The 26,016-nt window shown below is 39.1% G+C and overlaps 1 protein-coding gene across 7 annotated transcripts in view; it reads left to right on the top strand.

Annotated features, from left to right (window-relative positions):
• Window positions 1-26,016, top strand: part of TRIP12 (thyroid hormone receptor interactor 12) — a 79,160-nt gene that overhangs the window by 31,361 nt on the left and 21,783 nt on the right. For 2 of the 7 annotated variants that reach the window (XM_066557069.1, XM_066557067.1), the window contains exons 3-21: window positions 3,154-3,279; window positions 4,253-5,052; window positions 13,712-13,817; window positions 15,064-15,200; window positions 16,121-16,204; window positions 17,553-17,648; window positions 18,606-18,754; window positions 19,071-19,106; window positions 19,191-19,286; window positions 19,711-19,803; window positions 19,943-20,104; window positions 21,678-21,746; window positions 21,860-22,025; window positions 22,728-22,845; window positions 22,986-23,142; window positions 23,450-23,603; window positions 24,174-24,402; window positions 25,113-25,231; window positions 25,779-25,986. In XM_066557069.1, coding sequence (XP_066413166.1) covers window positions 3,154-3,279; window positions 4,253-5,052; window positions 13,712-13,817; window positions 15,064-15,200; window positions 16,121-16,204; window positions 17,553-17,648; window positions 18,606-18,754; window positions 19,071-19,106; window positions 19,191-19,286; window positions 19,711-19,803; window positions 19,943-20,104; window positions 21,678-21,746; window positions 21,860-22,025; window positions 22,728-22,845; window positions 22,986-23,142; window positions 23,450-23,603; window positions 24,174-24,402; window positions 25,113-25,231; window positions 25,779-25,986 — 3,105 coding nt within the window. Of the gene's footprint in view, window positions 1-3,153; window positions 3,280-4,252; window positions 5,053-13,711; window positions 13,818-15,063; window positions 15,201-16,120; window positions 16,205-17,552; window positions 17,658-18,605; window positions 18,755-19,070; window positions 19,107-19,190; window positions 19,287-19,710; window positions 19,804-19,942; window positions 20,105-21,677; window positions 21,747-21,859; window positions 22,026-22,727; window positions 22,846-22,985; window positions 23,143-23,449; window positions 23,604-24,173; window positions 24,403-25,112; window positions 25,232-25,778; window positions 25,987-26,016 lie in introns of all 7 variants that reach the window. The other 5 variants (XM_066557068.1, XM_066557066.1, XM_066557072.1 and 2 more) reach the window with 3 other exon arrangements.

The raw sequence follows: 26,016 nt of genomic DNA, 5'->3' as shown, positions 1-26,016 counted from the left end.
TATATTTGTGTTACTCTAAACTTGAGTGTCTGCCTCTGAACTAAAATCTGCATCAGCAGACAGCTTTGCCCAGTTGAATGAAGCCTTGGAGCTGTTTATGAAATTGTCTTTAATTTGGGGAGGGAAGGAAAACAAAAAAAATCCTACAAAACACAGCTTGAAGGTGCAGCAGGAGCTCAGTCTTTCTGGAGGTACCCCTGAGAGTGGAAATGGAAGAATGCAAGCTCATAAATACTTAGCTCATGATATTTTGTCATTAATGAGGACCTTAGTCTCTCAAAACACTTCTTGCTGGAATGACAGTTCTTAATGAATGGTACATTAATGGAAAAGACTGCAGAACTTGTAATTGTAAGTTACAAGTGGAAAGCCTTGGTTTATAGACCAAAATACATGTAGCTTACAACCTTAAAATCTGCCTTCCAGTTGTGCATATATCTTCTATAGCACTTGATTGCACTGCAAGCATTGCTTATTCTGAGCTTTACAGACTATTCTAACTACCTTTGTATGTGCGTTAACTTTTGTAAGGAGACCTTAAGTAAGCTGGCACAACTTAAATATAAATTGGGACAGTGATACTTGTTGATGTATGGTTAAAGGTTTTACCTTAATCCTGTAATCAAATTCTGTGTTCTTGTATAAACCTGAGAGGAGAGTTCATGTCATGTTCCTGGTGACTGACATGCTACTGCATGCACAGTTGCTATTGTATTGTGGCCTTCTTTTTGTAATTTATGCAAGGTGAATGATTAAACTCACAGTGAGATATGAGAGCACAGTTTAAAAAAAAAATCTCAGTTGTGACTCCCCATTTGTGATGTAACCTTTCTGCTCAGAAGGCTGTTTGTGCTGAGTGCTTGATGGATAAAGAAGGCAAAGCAAATGCTAATACTCTGCATGTATTCATGATCCCTAGGATGTGGCTGTAGCTTTAACAGTCCATACAAATTGGATGTTGGTATGAAAGTGTATTTGTAAAACTTATTAGAATCAGAAGGGTTTAAATGCGAAAGGGGAGGAGCCAGAAACAAGTGGAAACTCTTCAGTGCATGTTTTGCATCTATTGTTTTAGCAGTATTTTAGTTGAAAAGTTCTTCAGTTATAGTGTTTTGTGAATATCTAAAGCAAAACAAAAATCTTTACAGGAAAGTAATCTTTTAAAATATACTTCAGAATAAATGAACCCTGATGAGTTTAGCTTACATAAAACTTGAGATTCCTGCCAAGTGCAAATTATGTAATAATGTCTGTTACTCCCATAATAAAAACATTTCATGGGGAAAATTAAATTTCACGCCTTAATCTTTTGTTGGGAAAAGGAAAATCCAAATACTCAAGATTAGGTGAAACATTCCCAAGTTTACCTTGATGGAGTTTGCTATTGTGACCTCAAGAGTTTTATTTCACTTGCTTTTGATAGTAAACAATATTTCTTATAGTATGATAAATAAAACTTAATTACTGGAGTCTGGAGAAGATGCTGTTAATTTAATCTTTTCAGACTGTCACACTCTTAGATGGGGCACAGAAAATGTTGAATATGTACTGTCTATGTGCATTCATCTGACTAACTGCCTAAATGAGAATAATTCAGAAGAAAGCAGAAGGAGGAAAGTTATCAAGAAAAACAGTCATATTACTGAAGTTTTACTGTTTTGACTCTTAAGTGAATTAGCATTTGGTTATCATCTGGATGGTTAAACTTGATACTTGTTTTCTACTGAGATTCAAGTTTGTGTTGAAGTCCTGAAGAGGATGGGGAAGCTTTCTGGTGGTCAGTAGTATACTTAGCTCTGCCTTTACTACCAGACTTCTGGCATTTCACTGGAAGTTGTTCATTTTAAAGCTTTTGGAACTCTTGCCAGTTCCACTTAGTCTATTGGCTAAGCTTTGTGATGTTTGGGGTCATGGGCTGGAGCAGGATACATAAATTGGAAGTCTACATTCTTCCCCATCCTCCATGGGTGTTTGCTGAGCTCAACTCAAAAGCTGTCTAGGCCTGGGTTAATAGCATGTGACCATGTAATCAGCAGTTCTTTAACTTTGAAACTTCACTTCTTTCAGCATTAATACCAGACTAGTTTGAGATTTTTCAAAGGTTGGTGGTTCTTGGGCCTTCTGTGTAGGTAGCATATGTTCAGTAGGGTTTTCCTGGTGCCAGCTGAGTCAAAAACTGCATTTTATCCAGGGAAGTGCAAGTGAGATGTCTCTTGCCTTAGAAATTATTTATGCTGTCCTGTTTTAAATGCTGATGAGCATTCTCTTTTGAGTCTTGCAGATGGTAATTCTGAGTGGGTTTCAAAGTAAATGTGGAATATATAAAGATGTCACTTAAGACTTAAACTTTATCCAGTGTACAGTATTATCTTTGTCCTTCAGTCAGAGCTCATACAATAAACCATTTTTTTCATGCAGCTGAAAGCTGCTTAGAAGACCTCTTACAGCTTATCTATGTGAAACTCGTTCCAGTCTTTGACATCACAAGTTTCCTGTCTCATTTGACTGCCTTCATTGGTGGTGTGCATTTCTTCATTCCTCTTCCTTCAGCTGTTACCACATAGTTCTCAATCTTATGAACTGGTAGATGTTGCAGCCAGAAAATAACTGGTATGGTTGAGCTTTCCTACCAAGTGGAACTGGCTGCATTCCCATTCTGAGCACTTGTTTTTTGTTTGTTTTTTTTTTTTTTTAACTGAAGAGTAAAGATGTAAATAATCATAACTGTATAAAGACTTAATGCCTGGAATTTGGAGGTAGATGAGAATATATCTATTTTTGAGAAGAGATCTTTGACAGATGCTCTAGTCTTGTGCTTTACTCTGCTAGGTTAATCATTAAGTGAATAATTCAGTAATCTTGCACACTAAAAAGATCTGAACTTATCTGCAAAATTCAGATGTAAGATGTTTTATTCATTTAAAATTACTAAATAATTGTGTGCTTTGCAAAACAGTTACACTGGTAGTGACTTGTAACTGCATCGGGTGGTTCTTGTGACATGCTGCTTTAATATTAGGAGCTGATATGGAAAAATTGGTAGCTGTGAATTAATATGTATAAATACTACAAAAATAAACAATATTCCACCTACAGGTCTGTATCTGTATCTTAGAATCCTGATAGCTTTCTGTTTTGACTTTCTACTGACAGGTCACATTTAGGGCGGGCAAAGCATAAGGCACATAGCCCTCCTGAGAGTAGAAAATCTATTTCAAAGACACCCAAAGTGCAGTCTAATACTACTTCTGAACAGTCCAAGGGACACTTTTCTAAAAGGTAATTGTGCTTCATATTCATATGTTAACCAGTGTTATCTGCACTTGAAAAACTTGTATAATTATTGAGTTACACAGAGTTCTAATAAAACATATGACTAATGGATATTTAACTAATCTAGGTATTGCATTCACTGGATAGATTTCAGTGTTTCCAGTTCTGTTTGCTTTTTCTTTTTCTAATTCACCAACTAAGAGCATTCCATCAGTGATGGGGAGGAAATGATTTCTGCATAACTAGTCCTGGAATACTTGCAAGGTGTTTCTCCCCTTCTTGTGCTTCATGTTGGGGGAAGATTGCCCAAGGAGTTTAGAGCAATGTCCAATATGAATTGAAATGTGCAGTAATATAAAGGCCTGTAGTCCTGTGTTCAGGGTAATCTTGGTATTGCTTGTCTGCTCTTCCTATGCTTCTGCTATATACACATTGCAACAGTTTTCTATTACATAGAAGAGAATTTTGCCAATTTTGTAGGTGATTCACTACATCAATTTAAAGATTGATGAGAAACTATCCTTTCTTTAAGAGCCTTTCTTGAACTAGAATCCAGTTATGACTAGTTATGCATTACTGAACACTCCTTACTCTCTTGTGGAACTTATATTCTCAAACATTCAGTTAATAGCTTCATGGCTCGATTTTTTTTTTTTTGTTTGGTTTTAATCAGTTTGACATACATATAAAAAAGTGAAATCTATTCAAGTTAAATTTACTTTTTTTTAAAAAAAGTGGTGTATTGTGCTTTTGTTTTGCAATATCCTTAGGTTTTATGCTAGCAGATATGTGCAGTACGACTGTTCGCATCCAAGCATGTGGGGGTTTTTGTTTGTTTGCTTCAGGGTAAGCTGAACAGTGTTTCTTACATGCAGTATCCTTTATTATTAAACAATGATGACATTTATCATGCAAAATTCTTACAAACTGCAAGGCTTCTTGAGTTCAACTCTAATGCTGTTCCTGCTTACTTCTACAGAGGCTGTAGTTCATCTGCTGTTTTAATACCACAACAAGAAGATCCAGAGAGAGTCAATACTTCAGAAAAGCAAAAAACGGGGCAAGTGCCTAAGAAAGACAATTCTCGAGGAGTTAAACGCAGTGCTAGTCCAGATTACAGGAGGACCAATTCTCCTAGCTCTGCTAAAAAACCCAAAGCACTTCAACACACTGAAACTTCCTCAGAAACTAACAAGCCACATACTAAATCTGAGAGAAGACACTCAGACCAAGAGCAGCCCAAGTCTACACAATTGCCATCAACAAGCAAGGCTCACACCAGAAAGGGTGGAGCTGCTGGTAGCTCCCGAAGTCAGAAAAGGAAAAGGACAGAGAATCTGTCTTGTATAGAGAGTGGGTCATCAGTTGAATCAACTGGCACTGAAGAAAAGTCAGCAAAAGTCTCCAAGCTGGCTTCAAAATCGGTGACCTCAGCCAAAGCTGGGTGTAGCACCATCACCGATTCTTCTTCTTCAGCTTCCACCTCCTCCTCCTCTTCTGCTGTTGCCTCTGCTTCTTCTACTGTTCCTCAGGGTGCCAGAGTGAAACAGGGAAAGGACCAGAGTAAGGCTAGACGTTCCCGTTCTGCATCCAGCCCCAGTCCAAGAAGGAGTAGCAGGGACAAAGAACCAAGTAAAACAGGTGGCTCTTCAAAGTTTGACTGGGCTGCTCGATTTAGCCCCAAAGTCAGTCTCCCTAAAACAAAACTGTCTCTACCAGGCTCTTCCAAATCAGAGACATCAAAACCTGGACCTTCAGGACTACAGGCTAAGCTAGCAAGTAAGTATTCTTTTCTAGTATTCTTTTCTGGAAGAATAAACACATATGTTTTAAAATCAAGTCTTCTAAACAAATACTTCTGTTTTTTCAAGCTGCTTATGATCTTCCTAGAAATTAATTTTTAGTATGTTCTGCTGAGTTAAGCTGTGACGGAAATTGACAGCTAAAACAGACAATTTAAGTTCAATCAGTGTTCTGTGAATTTAAGTTGCTTCTGTGTCTAACAAATCAATTTTAAAAATACATGCAAAATAATTAGATGTTGTGATGGGGGCATATATGTTATAAAACACTCTTGATTATATTCCTTTTGTCAGATTTTTATTCCCCCTCATTTTCTGTCTTCTGTTTGGAAGTGGGAATGATAAATGCTGGAAAACAAATGGATCATATGTGGTATCCTCTTTGAGACTTACTTCCCTGTTTCTTCCTTGTTGTGGGGATCTGACATTTAAGAACTGTAGTCTTGTAAACCTGGTGTACATAGTGCTGGGCATATCAGTCACTTTATTTTCTAAGTTGTTCTTACAAAGTATGGCTTCTCTCTGGTGCTGAGTTGGAATAGCAGCTACTGTTCCTAAACATGATCACTGAGAAATGCAGGCTGTTTCCAAGCAGAGCACCTGCTTGCTAGTATGCAGATATGCTTGTAACTCTGTTGTCTTGAACAATTGTTTTTTAAAAAAAGTGTTTTACTGTCTTTGTCTACTGAATGGTTTATTTACTGCTTGCATTCTCTAAACTTGAGGTAAGAAGTTGGATTCCTAAGCTTGCTGACTGTTGTTCCTTTACTTAGGCGTGATCACAAGTAGCTTGTCTGAACGGGGACACATCCATAGCTAATACTAATGCTGGAAGTAGGTGAAATAATCAAAAGCAACTGGCTCTCTTTCTGTAGAATCAACATAGGTCAGTTAAATTTACAGTTTTGGCTAGTGTGCATGACTGGAGTATTGATTCTGGAATGACCTCACCTAACAGATGAAGAATGGCATTTGAGAAGGAGAGAGGAGTTATTTGCTTTACAGCAAAGTTTTTTTTCCCCTGCCTGCTCTGTGATTCAAGGCTACCATGTGATGAATTCCAGAATCAAAACTCTGAATTTGCACAGGGTGAAAGGAGAGGGAAGTGACTAGAAGTCAGGGACCAATGGGAACGACCAACAAGTTCTGAGATAAGTCAGGCAACAGACAATGAAGAAAGGCAGCAGGAAGGAGAAAGAGACTTTACCCCCAGCAAGTGAACAAGAAGATGAAGGCAGAGACTAATTCATGTGATAAGTTAAAAAAAATTCTTAAAGGAGTGAGAAAGGGAAGGGTGGAATAGTACAATGTAAAGGATTGTGAGTGTATGTCTTGTGTACCTTGAGAGAACAGCATTTAGAATTTGAGCCTAAACTGTTACTGCAAAAACTGAACTGAGAAAGGTACTATGACTTAACTTTCAGGTCATAGAAGAGCTCAAGGTTTTTTGCTAGAAGGTGCTCAAATAGGTGTGACAAAACGAAGGTGGTGTGGACTTGGTGTGTGTATGAAATGTCACTGCTAAGGGGCACCAAGCATGGTGAGAGATGTTTCTACATGTGATGGAGAACCAAGTTATTTTCTGTAGATAACATTTCAATTTGAGGAAGGGGAAAAGTACTGACAGATGATATTAGGAAGTCTAAAATGTCTAATGCCTCTTTACCATAGATTGCAGCAAAACATACTCCAGTAAATATCATTGATCACCAAATATCACTGTAAGAGCCCAACCTAGAACAGAAGTCTTAAACTATGATGTTTTCAAACAGTCTCAACTTTCCAAATAGTGCTCTCTGACAACAGGTTGAGGTGATCTTGGAATCAATAATAACTACTGTTAGCTTAGTCTTTTTAAAAAAGAGAAAGTGTGTGTGACATGCACTTTCAAACTATTTGGAAAAATTTGAAGTTTTTTAACAAAATACACATTTTGCATAATGCTGAGAAGTGTCATGAAAACATGAAAAAAATGAACCACTAGGGTAGGTTTTCAAGAAAGAGTGGGTGAGTTCAAATTTGTTTTCTGTAGCAGACCAGTAACCTTAGAGGATAAGGGAGCAGAAGAAAGTGATGTCTCACACAAATATTAACACTGTGGGGCTTTGTAAAGCAGGAAAGCAAAGAGTGGTCTAGATGAAATTGAGGTGTACACCCCTCTACCTGGAAACAAATCCTTAGAAGTCATAGTAATTCTGTGTAGAAACGAAAAGCTTAAACTTGATAGGCTTTGGTTGAAAGGGATCTTAAATTCCAAAACCCCTGCTACAGGCAGGTCCGCCTTCCACTACACCAGGTTCTCAAAGCCCTATCTGGTAAGTCATGTCTGTATAAATGCAATGCTGTTATTTTCTGAAGATGATGCAGTTTGAGGAGTGCAAGGATCATTGTTAGGGGTTGTGATCTTTGAATGAAAAATAACAGCAGCTGATCTGACTTACTCTACTGAAGAGAAGAATGAGGAGAAACATGGTTGCCATCTTTGCAGAAGTTTTTCACATGCTGAAGGGAGAATGAGGGCAATACCCTGAGGTTTCTTGTCCATCCCTCCTGGATAGCTTAATAGGTGTTAAATCCAGCCCAGGTGACTTTCAGAGTGTCAAGCTCTACATAGCAGTCTCCATAACGGAGCAGTGACATCACTGAATAACAACTAAAGAATATATTGGAATAATAAAAACAGGCTACACTCAAGTTCTTCACATCTATTTGAGTAGTTGAATATTTCTTCCTGGGGAAAAGGGGGAAGAGAGGAAGAAAGCAAGTTTCTCGTTTTGTTCTTGTGACTTGACTATATTCACATCCCTTTCAGGCCATATATGTTGGAGGGGCTTTTCAAACATTGCCAATTGGGTCATGTTACTGATTATGCAACAATATAAAATCAAGCTCAGTTACGTTTTCATTATTGGGGAAATCTTTGCTGTCCTTTGTGTATTGTCTTGTTGCCCCTAAGTAGGAGGATGCTGGCAACAATGGCTGGGACAGTGCTAAGAGCAGGGTAACTTAGGATAGCTGTCCCTGCCTGGGACAGCTCTTATCTCTACCTAATACTTGGAGATTTGGAGGGTTAGGGAGGTTATTGGAGTATGCACTGAAAAACCATGTGAACATAAAGATGGAGTGTGAATGGTATGCAACTCCTTCCTTTGAGGGATTTGGCAGAGGTGAGGGAGAAAAGAGTGCTCTGAATCAGTTTATTTGGGATTGTGGGTACAGTGCTGGTTTGGGTGATGGTAGTTAGAGCCTTGGAATTGTGGATTTGGGATTGAGGCAGTAAGATAGCAGATAGTAAGCTTGGAGATACTTTGTTTAGTTGTGGTGACAGGCTGTGTGGTGCTTTAGTAAGAGCTGGGGATGTCTGGGTTGGTACTGAGGGAGGGTAATAGTGGAATATTACAAGAACAGGAGGCTGTCTTGCCTTGCCCTGCTACAGCTCTTTTTACCCTATCTCAACTGGTGAGAAGAGCAGCGTCACACAGGAGCCAATCTGAAGACTAAAATTCCAGTCCTAACAAGTAAATCACTCCTGATTGCCTTTCTGAACTGCACATGAAGGGCTTTCTAGGTTATGAACTGTGAAAGTTTGTCTAACTTTGTTTTGACTTGAGTAATATGTTCAGACTTAATAAGTGATTACAGTACAGCTGCATTCAGAACTTTTCTTTTGCACAACAAAATCTTCCTTAAAAAATGCTGACAAGTAAACACACTTAAATGTGAAGTTAAGATATTTTAGTTTGATTTGTTAGGCTGCGCTATTTCAGGTTTAGCCTGTTTGAATGTATTTTCCTTCTGACTCATAAACATGAGTGCTTGGCATGCAAAATAGGATGATGTCAGGGCATAAGCAGTATATATGTCTGCCATAAGAAAGCCTCTACTTCTACTTTAATTCTGAAGTTTACTTCTGAAGTTCTTGCAGGTGCTTAAACCTGGTTTTCTTTGAGGGGTTTGGATTAGAGATCATTTAGGTAAACTTGACACCCACAAATCTATGGCCCGTGATGGGATGCACCTGCAAGTGCTGAAGGAGCTGGCAGATGTTACTGCTAAGCCATTGTCTATCATCTTTGAAAGGTCAGGGAGAACAGCAGATTTGCCTGAGGAAAGCCATTGTCACTTCAGAAAGGGCAAGGAAGATGATGTTTGAAACTCTAGTCTGGTCAGCCTCACCTCCATCCCTGGAAACATGATGGAAGAGCTCATCCTGCATTGTCATCTCTAAGCATGTGAAGTAAAAGAAGGTTATCAGTAGTAGTCAACGTGGATTCACTGAGGGGAAGTAATGCTTAACTAGTCTGATAATCTGCTGTGATGGAATGGCTGGCTGAGTAGATAGATGAAGGGAGAGAGGTGGATGTTGTCTGTCTTGACTTCAGCAAGGCTTTTGACTCTGTCTCCTGTAGCATCCTTGTAGCTCAGGAAGTGTGGGTGAGGTGAATGACAGTGGGCTGGGTTGAGAACTGACTGGATGGTGGAGTTCAGAGGTTGTGATCAGCACACAGTGTCCACTTGGAGGCCTGTAGCTGCCAGGGAGTCAATATTGGGTTCAGTCCTGTTCTGCTGGTTCATCAGTGACCTGGATAAAGGGACAGAGTGCACCCTCAGCAAGCCTGATGATACAGATGTCAGAGGTGTGGCTGATACACCAGGGGCTGTGCTGCCATTCAGCTAAACCTGGAGAGGCTGCAGAGGTGGGTGGAGAGAAACCTAATGAAGTTCAAAGGCAAGTGCAGGGTCACACATCAGTGCAGGTTAGGAGCTGACCTGCTGAAAAGCAGCTCTGCAGAGAAGGACCTGGGGGGCCCTGGTGGAGAGCAGGTGGTGCATGAGCCAGCAGTGAGCTCTTGTGGCTGAGAAGGCAAACAAAATTCTGGGATGCATTAGGAAGAGCACTTCTAACAGGTCTATGAAATTGATCCTGCTCCTCTACTCTGCCTTGGTGAGGCCTCAGCTGGAGTGCTGTGTCCAGTTCTGGTCTCCCCAGATCAAGGAAGACAAGGAACTACTGAAAAGGTCCCGTGGAGGGCAATGAAGGTAATGAGGGGACTGGAGCATCTCTGGTGAGGAAAGGCTGAGATACCTGTGCCTGTTTAGCCTGGAGAAAAGATGACTTGCCAATGCATACAAACACTTCAGGGGTAGTTGTCAAGAGATTAGGCCAGACTCTTTTTTTCAGTGATGCCCAGCACCAGGACAAACAGCAGAGGACACAAACTGAATACAGGAAGTTCCACTGACTAAGAGGAAAAGCCTGTTTGAGGGTGGCGGAGCGGTAGAACCGGCTGCCCAGAGAGACGATGGAGTCTGCTTTTCTGGAGATACTCAAAATGTGCCTGGATGTGACCGGTGAACCTGCTGTAGCAGTGGGGTTGGATGGTCTCTGAAGGTTGTTCCTGTGGGTCTGTGACAATTGCTGTATGTGTTACAGAAATAGTGCTGAGTAAACAGCTTCTGGAGATGAACATCAAACCAATTCCTCTGCGAGCCCTTGCTGTCTGTCTGTGACAGTGTGACCCGTGCTTTCCTCCATCAGGCATACACAGGGCGTCCTTCATCTCATTTTCCTGAACACTGCTTGTGCTCTGTTTACTGGTGAATACTTGCCACTTTCAGCCTCCTGCAACTCCTAAAGACACAGGACTAACCTTCGATTTGAAGGCTGTGCTGGCTATCCCAAATTTTAATGACTATGTGAGTGAAGGGAGGAAGGCTCAGTCTGAAGAGATTAGCAGTCCTGAAGTTATGGTATTGGGAAGACTCAAAGGATTTGCAGAAGATGCAGGTGGTAAGAGTAAGATTGACTTAAAGTTGATTAAGAAGGCTTCTTAAGGGCAGAGTGGCATTGAACAGCAGGAAGGGAACATGCTGTGAGAAGACTTTCTTCGCTTTCTCTTTTAGCCTTTAAAATAAATAGGGGGAGGTAGAAGCTCAGTTGTATCCTGGTAGATGCTCAGAGACAGAAAAGTAAAGACTTGGGAAAAGAAAGATCTTCTGCCAAGTAGAACATTCTTGAACAGTGGGAAAAAATGTGCTCAGTGTTTCTGGATGCTCAAGGTGTGATGTATTCTGCAGCTCAGCCACCAAGCAGTAAGTGGGTAACTGTACATTCTCTACAACCCTCTGAAGTAGTTCAGTTTAAAAAGATGGCTCAGCTAATTTTTTTAATGCCACTTATGGAAAAGGACAACCTATTTTATTACATCTTTGCCCTACTGCTTGATGCTGTATGTGCTCATCTGACCCTTAAGCAAGCTCAGCTCACCAAACTGGCAGAATACTGAAACAACAAAGTGTGTGTCAGATGTGTACTTGATACATCTTGGGATTGATTTGGGGAAAATAAGAGATGGATGGGTCATACTTTTAAACAGCGGTAAGCTGTTAAACTGGCTCTGCTGCTTTGTGAGATTCTTGCCCTTAGCAGAAATCCAGTTTTGATACAAGCTAAGTCAACCTTCATTTACAGTGGATGTGTGGTGTCTCATCAATAGCCTGTCCTAAGCTAATATGAAGTTACCTAACTTAAGTTTGATTACTTGAAAATGACTACCCACAGATTTGGGGTAAATGGTAATTTGGAGTAAATGGTGTGGTGACATAAAGGATGAAAATGTGCCTTTTTTCCCCAGTAAACTCTCCTGTATCAAGGTGATTATTTTATTCTTCTAATGTAAAGCAAAAGTGCATTTCACTTAGAATTTCAGCATAGGGTTACAGTACTGAGTAACCTAATTTTCCATGTGTGTTATATATGAGAAGGTGTATCTCTGAACTCAGTGGGGCCAACACATTTTACCTGTGGAGTAGTACAGTGCTATACCTAGTGCCAGTTGAAGAATGCATTTTCTAGTGTAAAATACAACCAGCTCTGAGGGAAATGTTGATGTATCACTATACTTCTGAGTACTTGTGAAGTGTAGCTATGGCATGGGATCCTGCTGCAACCATTTCAAATGAGTTTTGTCTTGTTTATCTACCTTATGACATATTTTGTCCTGTTCTCACCCCCAGTATTACATATACTATATGTAAGTAAGGTTTGAGTCATTGTGTAGTGGTAACTTCAACTTACAGTTTTGGTTTCAAAGCATACCTAGTAAAAATGCCACTACTTCTTGAATATTCAAAAAAGTTACATTTGTTCTATATGTACAGACCATGTGGAAATTCAAGTGACTGGCCTGCTTCAGTTCAGTGCCTGGTGACTTTTAATTACAGAACATTGTTTTCTTAAGGTTGCCAAATTTCTTGAGTTGCTAAGCCAAGTGTGTGGTAAATACATGAATATCAGGTTAACCTTCATCTGCATGGAGCTTACCTGCACACAGTGTTGTGTTTCTGGGTCAGATATGCTGTGGTGTTTGAAAGGTCACACTATTGGCCAGATCAGTCATAGTTTTGTAGATCACTTTTCCTTTTCTGTTAAATATCCAGTCAGAGACTGCATAGTTATCATTTCATCCTTCAGTACCACAACTCTGCATTCCTGGAATGTTTTAGGATTAAGGAAATAGGAGCTAGTTTGATAACTTCTGAACTCAAATACATTGCATGTTTAAGTATGTTTTATTTCTGCTTTGTTGCCAGAAGAGGGAGCAGTGATCTAACTTAATTTTCAAAATTGTTTACATCTGTTCTAGTAATAAAATGTCTGAATTCAATGTTACGATGTTCTCTTCTATTATGTTTATTTATTGTGGAGATGTGTGGATGGGGTCACTGCAATGTCAAACTGGGCCTGTTAAAAGTTTTGATTTTTACCCTAAATTATCAGTTTTGTGCTTTGGAAGCTGCCATTGGATATTTCAACCTGATACTAAGCCTGCTGAGAATCATCTGAGAATGTTATATTGCATGGGTTTTTTTGTGTGTTTAACCTGGTTCTGTGGTGGGATGTTACCAGAACAATGACTTTGTCACCTAGAGCAAGTTATTATCAATTGGGTTAGTTTTCAACAGTGAAAATGCCTGTAAATTAAACACTGAAACTCCTTTTCCAAAGCTATGAAGATGTGCTTGCTTATTTACATCAAGGTTTGCTTTATGACAGTAAGAGGGGCTGAAGGGCTGTAGTTGAAATAGGAACACAAATAATACATGGGATAGATCTCAGCACTGGCAGTGCTTGACTCCTGGAGGAGAGCATGGTTCTGATTGAAGACAGTTATTTTAAAGCCATATAAGTGTGAATAAAACTGACTAAAATTTGAGATTGCAACCACTACTGCCTTCCCTCTTAAAATATAGTTTCTTTTTTTTCTGTTTAAGGCTAAAGCATCTTCTTTTAATTGTTGGAACGTAGAAATAATACACTTGTATCCCATAATGTGATACCTGTTTAGCATGAGAAAAATGCTATATAGCTGTGATATATAGTTTAGTAAAAGGTGCTTACATAAAAACTTGGAGTTTAGTATTACTTAAGTAAATGAGTAAAAGCAAATGTCTGAATTTTACTGGTATAGCAGTTCAGTGTAGTCTGACTAAAATTGATGTGGGCTTATTGTGGTTCTTATGTAGAAGCTGTTCTTCTACATGGAGGTTTCCTGTGCACAAAACTTTTAATTTGTTTGTAGAACTGCTGTGTATTTAAAGACTGATTTAGTCTCAATTCTTTACATATTGCATAGGTCTAAGGAAATCCACAAAGAAGCGCAGTGAATCACCACCTGCTGAGCTCCCCAGTTTACGGCGGAGCACACGGCAAAAGACCACGGGCTCCTGTGCTAGCACCAGGTAAAACTTGGAGAAATGAAACTTGTTACTACAGTGAGTTGGTATTCGTGTCATTTCCACGCATGACAATTGGCCTTGGCTGTCTCTGACATGGCTGTTGTAAAATAGCTGTAGCTTTTCAGGCCTGCTGGATTACTCTGTACACTGGTGTCATGGATAGCACATAGAATTTGTCACCATCAGACTTCCAGTAAATCCCCCAGCTGTGGAGGTGGAGGAAGAGAAACAACCAAAGCCAGCATCACAAACTTAAGTAATCCTGTCCTTAGAAAGGTGTTTAAGAAGAGAGACAGTAGTGCTGAACTACTGTATCTCATGAATAGTGAAATAGATAATTGTTTTGAAAAAGAAGACTTCATGGTACCACACGGGAGTCAGTTTTTATAGGGTGCACTGTTAAGCTGACTCAGCTTGTCAGCAGTTTCGTCTGAACTGTATCTAAGTACTTAATGTACTTCTTGGTAGTAGAAGTAGGAGGAGGAGTAGTCCTGAATTAGTAATTTTAAACAGCTGGTAGATTAAATGGGAGGAGAGAGTTTATGTATCCTGTGATGCAATAAACTTCTGTAGTTGCATATATTGTGGGACTAAATGTAGGAAGCCTTAACAAGCTTTATTTTTGTTCTTATGCCTAGATTAGTACTTCTAGCACATCCTCTTTTCCCTCTTCCATACCATTAAAAAACCACTTCTGAAGTCTTGATTTTGTTGTCAAGTGTGTATTTGAATTTGACTGTTTACTTTGAAGGCAGATGTATTTGTAGTGATGAAGACTGTAGTGTTTAAAACTGCAAATCTAAATAGACTTATCCTCTCAAGCTTGTTCTGACTCTGAAAACCAAGTTGAATGTCAGAGTCCTCTTCTTGCTTTCAGTAGTTCAGAACTTCCTCTAAAGATGTTCATTGGCCTCAATCATCAGCCTTCTCAAATGTGTGTATGACTTATAATTCACAGTCACATTAACCTTGCTCATTTTCTCTGTTATATTTTAGTAGAATGCCTGGTATTGAAATCTTTAATGTCTGTAATGCCTTAGTGTAAACAAATCACTGCCATGGTGCAGGGCAGGGAATGTAACAGAGAGGTTGGATAATTTTATGAAGATTGATTCTTCCACAAATTGCTCATTTGTGCAATGTTGTGGCAGTGATGTACATAAAGATTATGTAGTCTTTAGTAGGCTTACATTAATAAATCTCTTATCTTAGTTCACAAGGTCTGAAACTTTGTTTTTTGAACCTTTAGTCGGCGAGGCTCTGGCCTGGGCAAAAGAGGAGCAGCTGAAGCTCGCCGACAGGAGAAGATGGCTGATCCTGACAACAACCAGGATGGAGTTAACTCTTCAGCTGCACGGACAGATGAGCCTCCCCAGGGAGCTGCAGGTAAAAAGGAATTTCAACTGAAGAATTTTTAGCATAGTTGCTAGTATAAAATTCTTAGCATTTAAAAATAGTTAAATGGATTAAGTTCTGAAGAGTAATTGTTTAAGCTGGTAAATAATGCTGGAAGGTTTTTGAGTCAGAGGAATCCTTACATTTGAGTATGATTTTTTGGCTATTTGGTACATTTTTCAATTATGCCTTTTTGTAGTATCCAAACTATATCCAGTAATCCAGATGTTAACTTTTAAGTTTCTGCTACTTTTTTTAAAAGTAACTTCAGCTGATGCTGCATAAATATCATCAACTGAAAAGACATCAAAGTGTTCAGAGTAGAGAAGGCATGCATTACCTGTAAAAGTACTGTTGAAACTACTCAAATATTCTACAGCTTTTCTGTTGAAATTGCAAGCCTGTGTGTACTGGAGAAATTTGTGACCAGTTGAATACTGTCACTTGCACAGTTCTGTTAGATAATAATTTTATCAGTTGGTCCTAGTTACTGAGTTCAAAGGAACTGTGCAGTAATTATACTGAATGGTAGAAAATACTAAACATTCTATGCTTAAAGGTGGCTACATCAGTACAGAAAGTAGCAATGGAAACGAAGTATAGCATAATACTCAATTAAGAAGGGTATACATTTATTAAGGATACAGGTAAATCTGTATGAAACTTAATTTTATGGACTTAGCTGTATTTCTTTTTCATTATCTTGTGTTGATAAAGCCATTTTCTACAGCTTTTGGAAAGTACTAGTCCTCTTGACTGCTCTGTTTTAAATTAGAAGTTTGACAGGAGTTTGCTGGCGGCAGCACTAAATGCAGAGTGCGCTTTTGATGTTGGAGCCTTTTTTGGATGTGAGTTTTGTGGCTTTAAAAACACTGTAACTTGTATTAATTAATCTCTTACTGTTCCCTTAGCTTCTAGTTCTGTTGCTGGAGCTGTAGGTATGACAACTTCTGGAGAAAGTGAGTCAGATGATTCTGAGATGGGAAGACTACAAGGTATAAAAGTTGTCACTAATTTACCTTTTTGGTTGTTAGCCTATAAATAACCATACCTACACAAATTCTGTATGACATTCAAGTGAGAAGGCTCTATTTTGTTTCATTGTCTGTGAATGTGTTTCTGCTCACAGTAATTCTGAAGTAGGGATTTACAAGCCTTAATTCATGAAAGATGCAAGGATGTCTGGAGAGGGGGTGGGATAGTGTCTTTATTCATTTAAATGGTGTGTAATACCCTACTTCTGATGATTTTCTAAAAGGAGGTGGGGGGAGAGAACTGAGAACTCAGTCCTATTAAGTGTGTAAGCTCAAATATGAAAATATTCTTTGCAAGCATGTTTTAAGTTTAGAGGGTAGGTTAGGCCTACTATACTCTGCCTGCTTCTGGATAACATTTTTTTTTGTGCTTGTCATTGGTACCCATGTTGCTGTAAGCTTTGACCAAAAAAAGTCTGAATGTTCTTAAAATGCTTGCTTTTGTGCTTGGGCTAAAGGAGCCTGCTCCCTCAAAACCAGAGAGTATGACAGATATAAACTCAGTATGCATGTCCTGCAACTGGTCTAATGATTTTGCTACTACATTGCAGGGAGTCCTGAGATCATCATCTCCCTTGCAAATGACAGGTTTTTGTTAATCTGTATATTTAATGTGGGAGTGCTGTCAGTATCAGTTCACTTGCTTACAGTTCTCAGTAAGTATAGGTATGCATTAGAAATATTGGGCTAAATTGGTTTTCACTATTAATGATCAGCAGTAGTGATGGTTGCTTACAAAAAAAATCAGAATCACCCACTTAGTTTAGCTTAAGTAACAGTACTGTAACAAAGTGTTGAAGATTAATCAGAAGAGAAACCCGCTAATACTTACCAGAGTTCTTCCTTCTCCTGCTCATCAGCAAATAAAGCTGTTGAACCTGTTTTTCAGTGCCATTTTTTTCAGAGTAGTAGTGCCTGCAGGTCCTGAAAACATGAAGATAAGCTTAACCTATCCTGTGTAGTTTGAGTTCAGCTTTGAAATTGCAGCCTGATGTATTTGCTGCTCTGGCTCTAGGCTTAGAGTTTAATATAGATGAAGTTACTTTTGTGAAATACACAGCTGTGCAAACTCAGCGGGTGACTTTGTAAAGGACCTTACTGCTCTGACACAAGCAAAAATTAGTTACTTGTTCCTTTAAGGTCATCTTTTTGATGTTTTTTTCAAAATCGAGGTAGCTGCAATCATCTAATCCTAACTCTTTAAATATCAACATTCTAGTAGTCTTAAATGATAACATCACGGAATTTAAGCTTTTAAAAATATACATAGAAGCTTTGACAATGGCTGTTATCCTCTGTTTGCTTTTAGCTCTATTAGAGGCTAGGGGTCTTCCTCCTCACCTGTTTGGCCCTCTTGGTCCTCGGATGTCGCAGCTCTTCCACAGGACAATTGGAAGTGGAGCTAGTAAGCAAAGTTTGTCTAATTTGACTTAATTCTTTCCACTTCCAGACTAGTAGAATTCAGCCAGTAGTAAATCTAATATTTGTATTAGCTTCATAGTTTAATATAGTATTTTACATGTTGGAGACTTGTATGTCATGATAGTGCTGGACCACTTGTCAGCAATTCTAATTTGCTTGTCTTCCTTTAAGGAAGAAAAATTTGCCTTAGCTGTATTTCTTTGCTTTTCTTTTTTGGGGCATCTTAATGTTCCCTTCTAGGTGGGGAAGGGAGGGTTCTTACCTTTTCACCCCTTCCTTATCTTTTTCTTTTGCATGATGGGCTGCTTAACAAAAGACCTCTCCAACCCCTTTGGGTTTTTTGCTAGCTTTAAACAAATGCTTAAGCTAGCTTTAAAACAATTAGTAAATGTCGGTTCTAAGTTATGTTGGTTTTAGTTTCAAAAGTGTCTTCGGTTTTGGACAGAATGGATTTCCTTCAGACGTTGTGTCAGTGAGAATGTGGGTCAGACTTGTTGCACCAGGTCTGCGCTATGCAGCTGGATGAGATGTGCACCTTCCAGTCCAAGTCTGGCTTCCCAGGAGAGCCAGAGGCAGCCTGTTACACTGCATGCCAAGAAGAGGATGGGGTCTCATGGGTGCTCCATGTGCTGGATTAACTGGGGGGTGCTGCACAAAGGTGGGATGGTTTGGGTTCCTGCTGTAGGTTGGCAAGATGGCTGTGCTGAGCAGTGTGGCGGACTCCCTGTGCTGACCAGTCTGCACTGGAAAGGCAGCCAAGAGTGAGATTTTTGTCTCCCTTCCCTATTCCCCCTTTTTATGACAGGGAAAGGAAATGAAACTACAAATACAGAGGAAAACAAACTATCTCTGGTCTTCCACTCTGGCAGAAGTATAGCATAACAGTTCCCTTGTACACTTTCTAATACCTTTTTTCCTAAATTTTTTTCTGGATATCTAGGTTCTAAAGCTCAACAGCTTTTACAAGGTCTCCAAGCCACTGATGAAAGTCAGCAACTACAGGCAGTGATTGAGATGTGCCAGCTGTTGGTTATGGGAAATGAAGAAACATTAGGAGGATTTCCAGTCAAGAGTGTTGTACCAGCTTTGGTAAAGATTTAATCTCAGATTTCTGTCGGAGGATATAATGTTTCACTCAATGTCTTGATTAAATTAAATCATCACTATTTATATTGTCTTCTTAATGTGTGTGTGTATCTATCTTATTATTTGGTTTTGAGAGGATGTTTTGCTAAATTTTATAGTTCTATTAATTTTTTAATAGCTCAAGAATAGGCAGTGGTTGTTTTGGAATTCTTACTAACATCCAGAATCCTGAGTCAAAAGCTACAGTAGTGATTTGTACCGTTTTTATGATGATATCTAGATACATTTTTTTAAACAAACAATACTTTTTTTTAAACAGATAACGCTGCTGCAGATGGAGCACAACTTCGACATTGTAAGTAGTTTGTAATATTTAAGAAGCTTTTGAAATATTAAAATGTTATCTGAACTTAAAATCAAATATCTGTGTATTTAATAGATGAATCATGCATGTCGGGCCTTAACATACATGATGGAAGCACTTCCCAGATCATCTGCTGTAGTGGTAGATGCAATTCCTGTCTTCTTGGAAAAGGTAAAATGAAATCAAAACAGTGATAAAACAGCATGAGGGGATTATATAGTTTGTTTTAACTTTAGAAAATGCCATTAAGATAGTGGCTTCTTTTCCTGGCTTACAAGGTAATACAAAGTGCATGATAAGCTTCTAAAGCCAGGCTTAATCTTTGCTCTCACCCTTACTGAAAAGTGCTCTCTCCTTCACTGAGAACTTTTTGTTGGATTGGTGTTACAAACATACAAAATGTGTAAATAAATGAGCTTTTACCCCTTGGAGTAGCTCCATGGCTGGGGTAGCCTTAGACTGTCAGGCTTAGTCAGAGCTGGCCTCATTAGCATATGTGTCTTGGTAGAGGCTGTGTGTCTGAGTGTTAATCAAGATGATTATTTTTGAAAATCTGTTTAGAAGTTGATATACCAGCCTTTTTGTTTTCTTGTAGCTGCAAGTTATCCAGTGCATTGATGTGGCAGAGCAGGCGCTCACAGCCCTGGAGATGTTGTCACGCAGGCACAGTAAAGCCATTCTGCAGGCAGTAAGTAAAACCAAAACAAGGCAGGTTTGCCTCTGCCAGCTCTACATCTTGGGGATCGTCTGTGAAGATGAAATAAGAAAACAACTTTCTGTGACTTCAGCAGTACTGAGAGTGAAAATGTTTGTTTGTTTTGTTACAGGGTGGGTTGGCAGACTGTTTGCTGTATCTGGAATTCTTCAGTATAAATGCACAAAGGAATGCACTAGCTATTGCCGCCAACTGCTGCCAGAGTATAACACCTGATGAGTTTCACTTTGTGGCAGACTCTTTGCCACTGCTAACACAAAGGTTAACCCATCAGGTAAGAAGTTGTTAAAAAAATGGAACATCTTGATTTTGATCTGAAAGCAGTTTAAGGATGTCTCCAGATACCTGTTTCTTTGCTGTGTATTATTTGCCTTTGCAAGGTGATAATTGAGTTCAAGTTTCTATACTGTCAGGTTGTGATATACCAATGTGTACATATGGACCTTCTGTGGTTCTGTAACTGTGACATTTTATAAAACAAGACAAATAAGATACTTTAACTCAAAGTATGAGTAATGGTTTTGTAGTCCTTGTAAGAACAAGGACAACAGTAAGACGAAGTCCAGTAGCATTGCTGGTTTTATTTTTTCTTAACAGATGGGTTGCAAGGTTCTCTCCCACTTTAAATCAGAACACCCTCTGTTTCAGTTTTTGTGCGTTTTTTGTGCTTTAACTTTTTGGGGGATTTTACGGCATTTTTTAAAAGTTCCTGATTTTGTACAATAGTTTGAAGTGATGAATCTGAAATCAAGGGGCTCCTCAGGGCTACATATCATGCAGTGCTGCTGTGTTTATAAATGAGCACCTAAAATAACTGCTGCTCCAAAAGAGATTTTTGGTGATCTGCTTGGTTGGCAGATCCCTGTTAAAAAGATGAAAAAGGAGAAATATTTTGTCTGTTAACAAATGCAAATAATTGGAAGCTTCCAGGTAATGGTTTTATGTATTCTTGTGCTGTTCTTAATTTTGCCTACATCGTCTTGCTGAAAGACTGCTTGAATCTTTGAGGCAGCTTCTAAGAAGCCAAATGACAGCTTTAGATTGTACTCTAGAAACAGGAAGCATCATTCTCACCAGTAGTAGGGACAAGTACTGATCCTGATCTCTGAAGAGAAGCTGCAACCCACCAAAGTAAGATTTCAAGAAATTTTGAAGTGGAAATTTTCTCGAAAAGAATCTTGCATTAGCTCTTAACAAAATAGTTGAGGTTGGAAGAGATCCCTGTTACCTAGTCCTAGTTTCCCTGCAAGTTGAGCTAGAGCAGATTGCAGGAGCATGTCCAGATGAGTTTTTTTTTTCCGTTTTTAAATATCTCCAAGGATGGAGACTTAATCTCTCAGGCTAACCTCATCCAGTGCTCAGCTACCTTTACAGTTAGTGTTTTATTATGTTCAGGTGAAGTTTTTTGAGCATTTCATTGAACTTTTAACCAGAGCTATTTTCAAGGCAGTCTTTACTTGTCTCTTTGAATTTGCTGTGTTGTATGTGCTGCATAATATCAAAATCAGGCTTCATGTAGTCTGTAGAATAGTAGTGTTCACTCCTGCTTATTATCTATAACTCCTGTTACTTCAGTTTTTCCCTATTGTTTCCTCCTTTCAGAATCCAGAAGGACTATTAGAGATCAATTTATTTATCTCTAAAGGTCCCTGAAGGTATTTGTGTTGCAAGGCCGGGGGGGTGTTTCCCAGGGAATATGTAGGAAGCACAGCTATATCAGGAGGTCATGTTCTGTAAAATGTGATTAGACTGGCCCTTTTGGAGAAATTTTATGAATGCCTCAAAATGGCAGCATGTTCTAATGCAAGTTAAAATATTTCAATTTAAACAAAACTTTCTTATAACAGGACAAAAAGTCTGTTGAAAGCACTTGTCTGTGTTTTGCACGGCTAGTGGACAACTTCCAGCATGAAGAGGTAAGAGTGTGGATGGGGGTGCATTTCTGCTTTCTTCTCCACCCACCCTGTTTCTCTTGAGAGCTCACCTTTCAAGGACTAATGTTTCCCATTTTGTTGTTCCCTTCTTGAAGAACTTGCTGCAGCAGGTTGCTTCCAAGGACTTGTTGACAAATATCCAGCAGCTCTTGGTTGTGACACCTCCTATCCTGAGCTCAGGAATGTTCATCATGGTGGTGCGCATGTTCTCCCTGATGTGCTCCAACTGCCCCACACTTGCAGTCCAGCTTATGAAGCAAAGTGAGTTCTTACTCTTCTGTGTTCCAGGGGGCCTGTTCATATTAATGCTTACATTCAGTGTGGATCTCTATGTACTTGATTATATAAATACTCTGTTCTTTCAGTTTTTCTCTCTCTTACTGTTTCCCTTGGGATAAAAAGTTGATTTAAACTTGTTGAAAGCTTTTATCCAGAGAGGTTTTTATCCTTTTTCCTAGCTGTTGTCACTGCAGTGCTCATTTAATTTTGAGTCTGTATTGGCTGCACAGGCTGTTCTCATTCCAATACAAGCTGAATAATTCTTTTCTTAGTTGTGACCATGTGGGGGAACACTGTGCTTTAAGTACTTTTCTAGGGGAAAACACTAATGAAAGTAACTGCTGTAGAGCTGTCTTAGTTGTCACTTGTTTTCTTTGTTCCATCTCACAAATTTTGACTGACCCCTTCAACTATCCTGTATCTTTCCCTGTTTTCTTCTGTGTCTTGTATATTGAGTGGTATTTCTCCCCTAGTTGTCCCTTAAAGGAAAGAATCACAAACCTAAAAAAGCCACAAACTCCAGACCTGAGAACGAACACATTTCTTAGTGCTCAAAGAAACACTTTTGTCCTATAGTCCACTCTCTGTTTGCTTTGGGTAGTAACTATCTCTTCTGTGTAGTGTCCAACAGAAAATGGAATCCATATCTGATGCAGGCATCTCATGAATAATAATTTTTTATAGATATTGCAGAAACGCTTCACTTCCTCCTTTGTGGAGCCTCAAATGGGAGTTGTCAAGAACAAATTGACCTTGTTCCACGAAGTCCTCAAGAACTTTATGAACTTACTTCCCTTATCTGGTAAGTCTTGCAGGCCTAGGTTTTGGGTGTGGTTGGTATGTTAAAATCCTTAACTTGACTAAAATAAGGCAAACAGTTTTCAGCTTAGATGGACTTGATTGTATACTTCTAGTAAAATACTGTTTTAATGTTCTTTACAGTGAACTGATGCCTTGCCTGCCAAAAGAGGGGATCTTTGCTGTTGATACTATGCTAAAGAAAGGAAATGCACAAAATACAGATGGTGCAATATGGCAATGGCGAGATGACAGGGGTCTCTGGCATCCCTATAACAGGATTGATAGTCGAATAATAGAGGTAGTAATTCCACACATTTGTGTGGTGATGCTTTTCAAATCTGCGTGCGGTTGTATAGGGAATTGGGTGCTTTCTCTGTCTTTAAAAATACCACTCTTGATCTTTCTGAGTAAGAAACGCAAGTTTCCTCAAACATCCTGCTGTAATATTGCACTATTTTGGTGTTCAGCCATACAAAATCACGTACTTGCTGTTCTTACTGAATTTCTGTCACTGTTTTTCCTACTCTGTTACCCCTCTCCTCACCTTTCATATAGTCTTCTGTTTATTAGGGGTTTCTTAACTTTATATTCTTCCTTGATTTTAGGCAGCTCATCAGGTTGGTGAGGATGAGATAAGCCTGTCTACGCTTGGGCGTGTCTATACTATTGATTTTAACTCTATGCAGCAAATAAATGAGGATACTGGAACAGCTCGTGCCATTCAGCGAAAACCAAACCCTTTAGCCAGTACAAACACTAGTAAGTACTGTGGGTAGTAACACTAGTAAGTACTGTGTACTAGTAAGTACAGCTCAGGAAACACCGGTGCTCTCTAGCTGTGGCTAATATATGTTGGGTTGTGCAGCCATTTACTTCTTAATGAATAAATTTCTTATGGCGTCTGTGGAACATCAAACTATTCTGATTTACATGAATGTAGAAAATTTCATAACAAAGCTTATACTATTGACATGTGTGCTTTTTAACATGTAAGCTCCTCCTGGGACCTGAACCTGTATCGAACTGGGAGGGAGCTGGGGTGTTCCTGGCTTGGGATTTCTGAAACACTTCTATTCATACAGCTCTTTTATTTAAGGAAGACTCTGTGAGGGCTTCTTACTGTTATACAGAAATACTTAAGAAAACTGAAGAAAAACAGATTAAACTCCTTGAAAGAGTAGGTTTTGTACTTTCTTACTCACTTTGATTTCTGGTTCTTGAATTTTCTCAATTTGAGAGCTGAATTGAATCAGTTTTAACAAAAGAAATTAATTATCAGAGCAGAGATGCAAAGGTCTGTCCAGTGATTTGTTGTGCACTTTCTCACAGGTGGACATTCGGAATTGAAGAAGGATGATGCTCGAGCACAGTTAATGAAAGAGGACCCAGAACTGGCAAAATCCTTTATCAAAACACTGTTTGGTGTTCTTTATGAAGTATATAGTTCTTCAGCTGGACCTGCTGTTAGACACAAGTGCCTTAGAGCAATTCTTAGGATAATTTATTTTGCTGATGCTGAACTTCTGAAGGATGTGCTGAAAAACCATGCTGTTTCAAGGTGGGTTCTTTAACTGCTGCAAATGAAACTAATTTTGAGCTTACAGCTCAAACTTTTGATTACTTTTTTTGAATCATCTTTTTCAGGGGAAAATGATACTTTAAAAGTCTTACTTATTTTTAAAAAGCTGAAGCTGCCAGCTCTGCAGGATGTTTTTTGCATCATAGATTTTGCAGTAGTTGCCAATGCTAGACATTCTTACTAGAAACTTAGGTTGCCTCTGGCTGTGTGTACTAGAAGTGTCAAATACTACCCTTTATTGGTTTTTTGATTTCTAAAACTTGCCTATGAAATTCTGAGGGCAAGATAACTTTTGAGGTAATACAATGTGAACAGTAACAGACACTAATAGCATTCAATTGGTAAGTTTTATTCATGAAACCTCTCCTACACGTTACATGTAAAGTTGGGGATCTGAGGATGCAACTGGAAAATAAACCAAAGAGATTTTCAGAGACAATACTGAGTTCCAGAACATCATGTTTATAAAAGACTCTCTCCTTTATGCTATGTTAAAACTTGGTAAAAGTGATATAGGTAGGAAGAGAGCTGTTTCAGTCCTTTTATTGATAGCTTTTATAAAAGCATTGTGAAATTTGTTTGCTTTCAGTCTCCAGTGCCGTGTGTATGCAAGATGAACTGACTTGATTTAAAAAGAAAAAATCGGCCAAAGCCTCACAAAGCTAATTCTAATAAATTATCTGTTTTAGTCATATTGCCTCCATGCTGTCGAGTCAAGACCTTAAGATAGTAGTTGGAGCCCTGCAGATGGCAGAGATTTTAATGCAAAAGTTACCTGACATTTTTAGTGTTTACTTCAGAAGAGAAGGTAAATCATGGTTTCCTTTTTTTTCTTTTCTCTTCACCTCTTTATGTAGTATTTTAAAAATGTGTGTCCACTTTTCCCAAGCTGTAAAAATTGAATATTGTTCTTGAATAATAAAGGCAGACCTGTGCAAGATACTTCATACTAGCAGGGAGGAGCTGGCCCAGACTCTGGAGGAAACAAGCCTGTGTTTTCAGAGTCTGAAGCAAGTTCGTACAGGCTTACTGGATACTGGTGAACTCACTTAGGCTGAAGAAGGCTTTGTACTTGTCTTTGCACTTGGGGTTCCTTTAGCTACTGTTCATACTGCTCTAATTTTTTATTTTTAAACCATGTAGGTTAACTTTTTAAAGAAAAGATTGAACTGCCTTTAAAGCTTGGTATTGATGGGTGGGGTGAGCAAATACTGCCATAGTCAAAGCAGAGGTTCAAGTGACATTCAGTTCTACATTTTCAAACACACTTGTTCTTATGACCGCATCTCTACCACCCCCTCCTCTCCCCCGACCCCAGACCAAGCCACCAAACAAAGATCTCTTCTTTCTCTAAGGGGTGATGCACCAAGTGAAAAACTTGGCAGAGTCTGAGGCTTTGCTAACAAGCCCCCCGAAGGTATGCACCAATGGGTCAGGGACGCTGGGAACCACTACAACCATAAGTACTGGGACAGCCACTGCTGCCAGCAATGCAGCTGCAGATCTGGGCTCTCCCAGCTTGCAGCACAGCCGGGAGGATTCCTTGGATCTGAGCCCACAGGGGTAAGTGCATTCCTGAAGAGTCATCTGCAT

The sequence above is a fragment of the Molothrus aeneus genome, chromosome 10 (genome assembly GCF_037042795.1).
Source record: "Molothrus aeneus isolate 106 chromosome 10, BPBGC_Maene_1.0, whole genome shotgun sequence".
Lineage (NCBI taxonomy): Eukaryota > Metazoa > Chordata > Aves > Passeriformes > Icteridae > Molothrus > Molothrus aeneus.
Note: the sequence above shows the minus strand (reverse complement) of the source record. Positions and strands in the feature narration are given on the sequence as shown.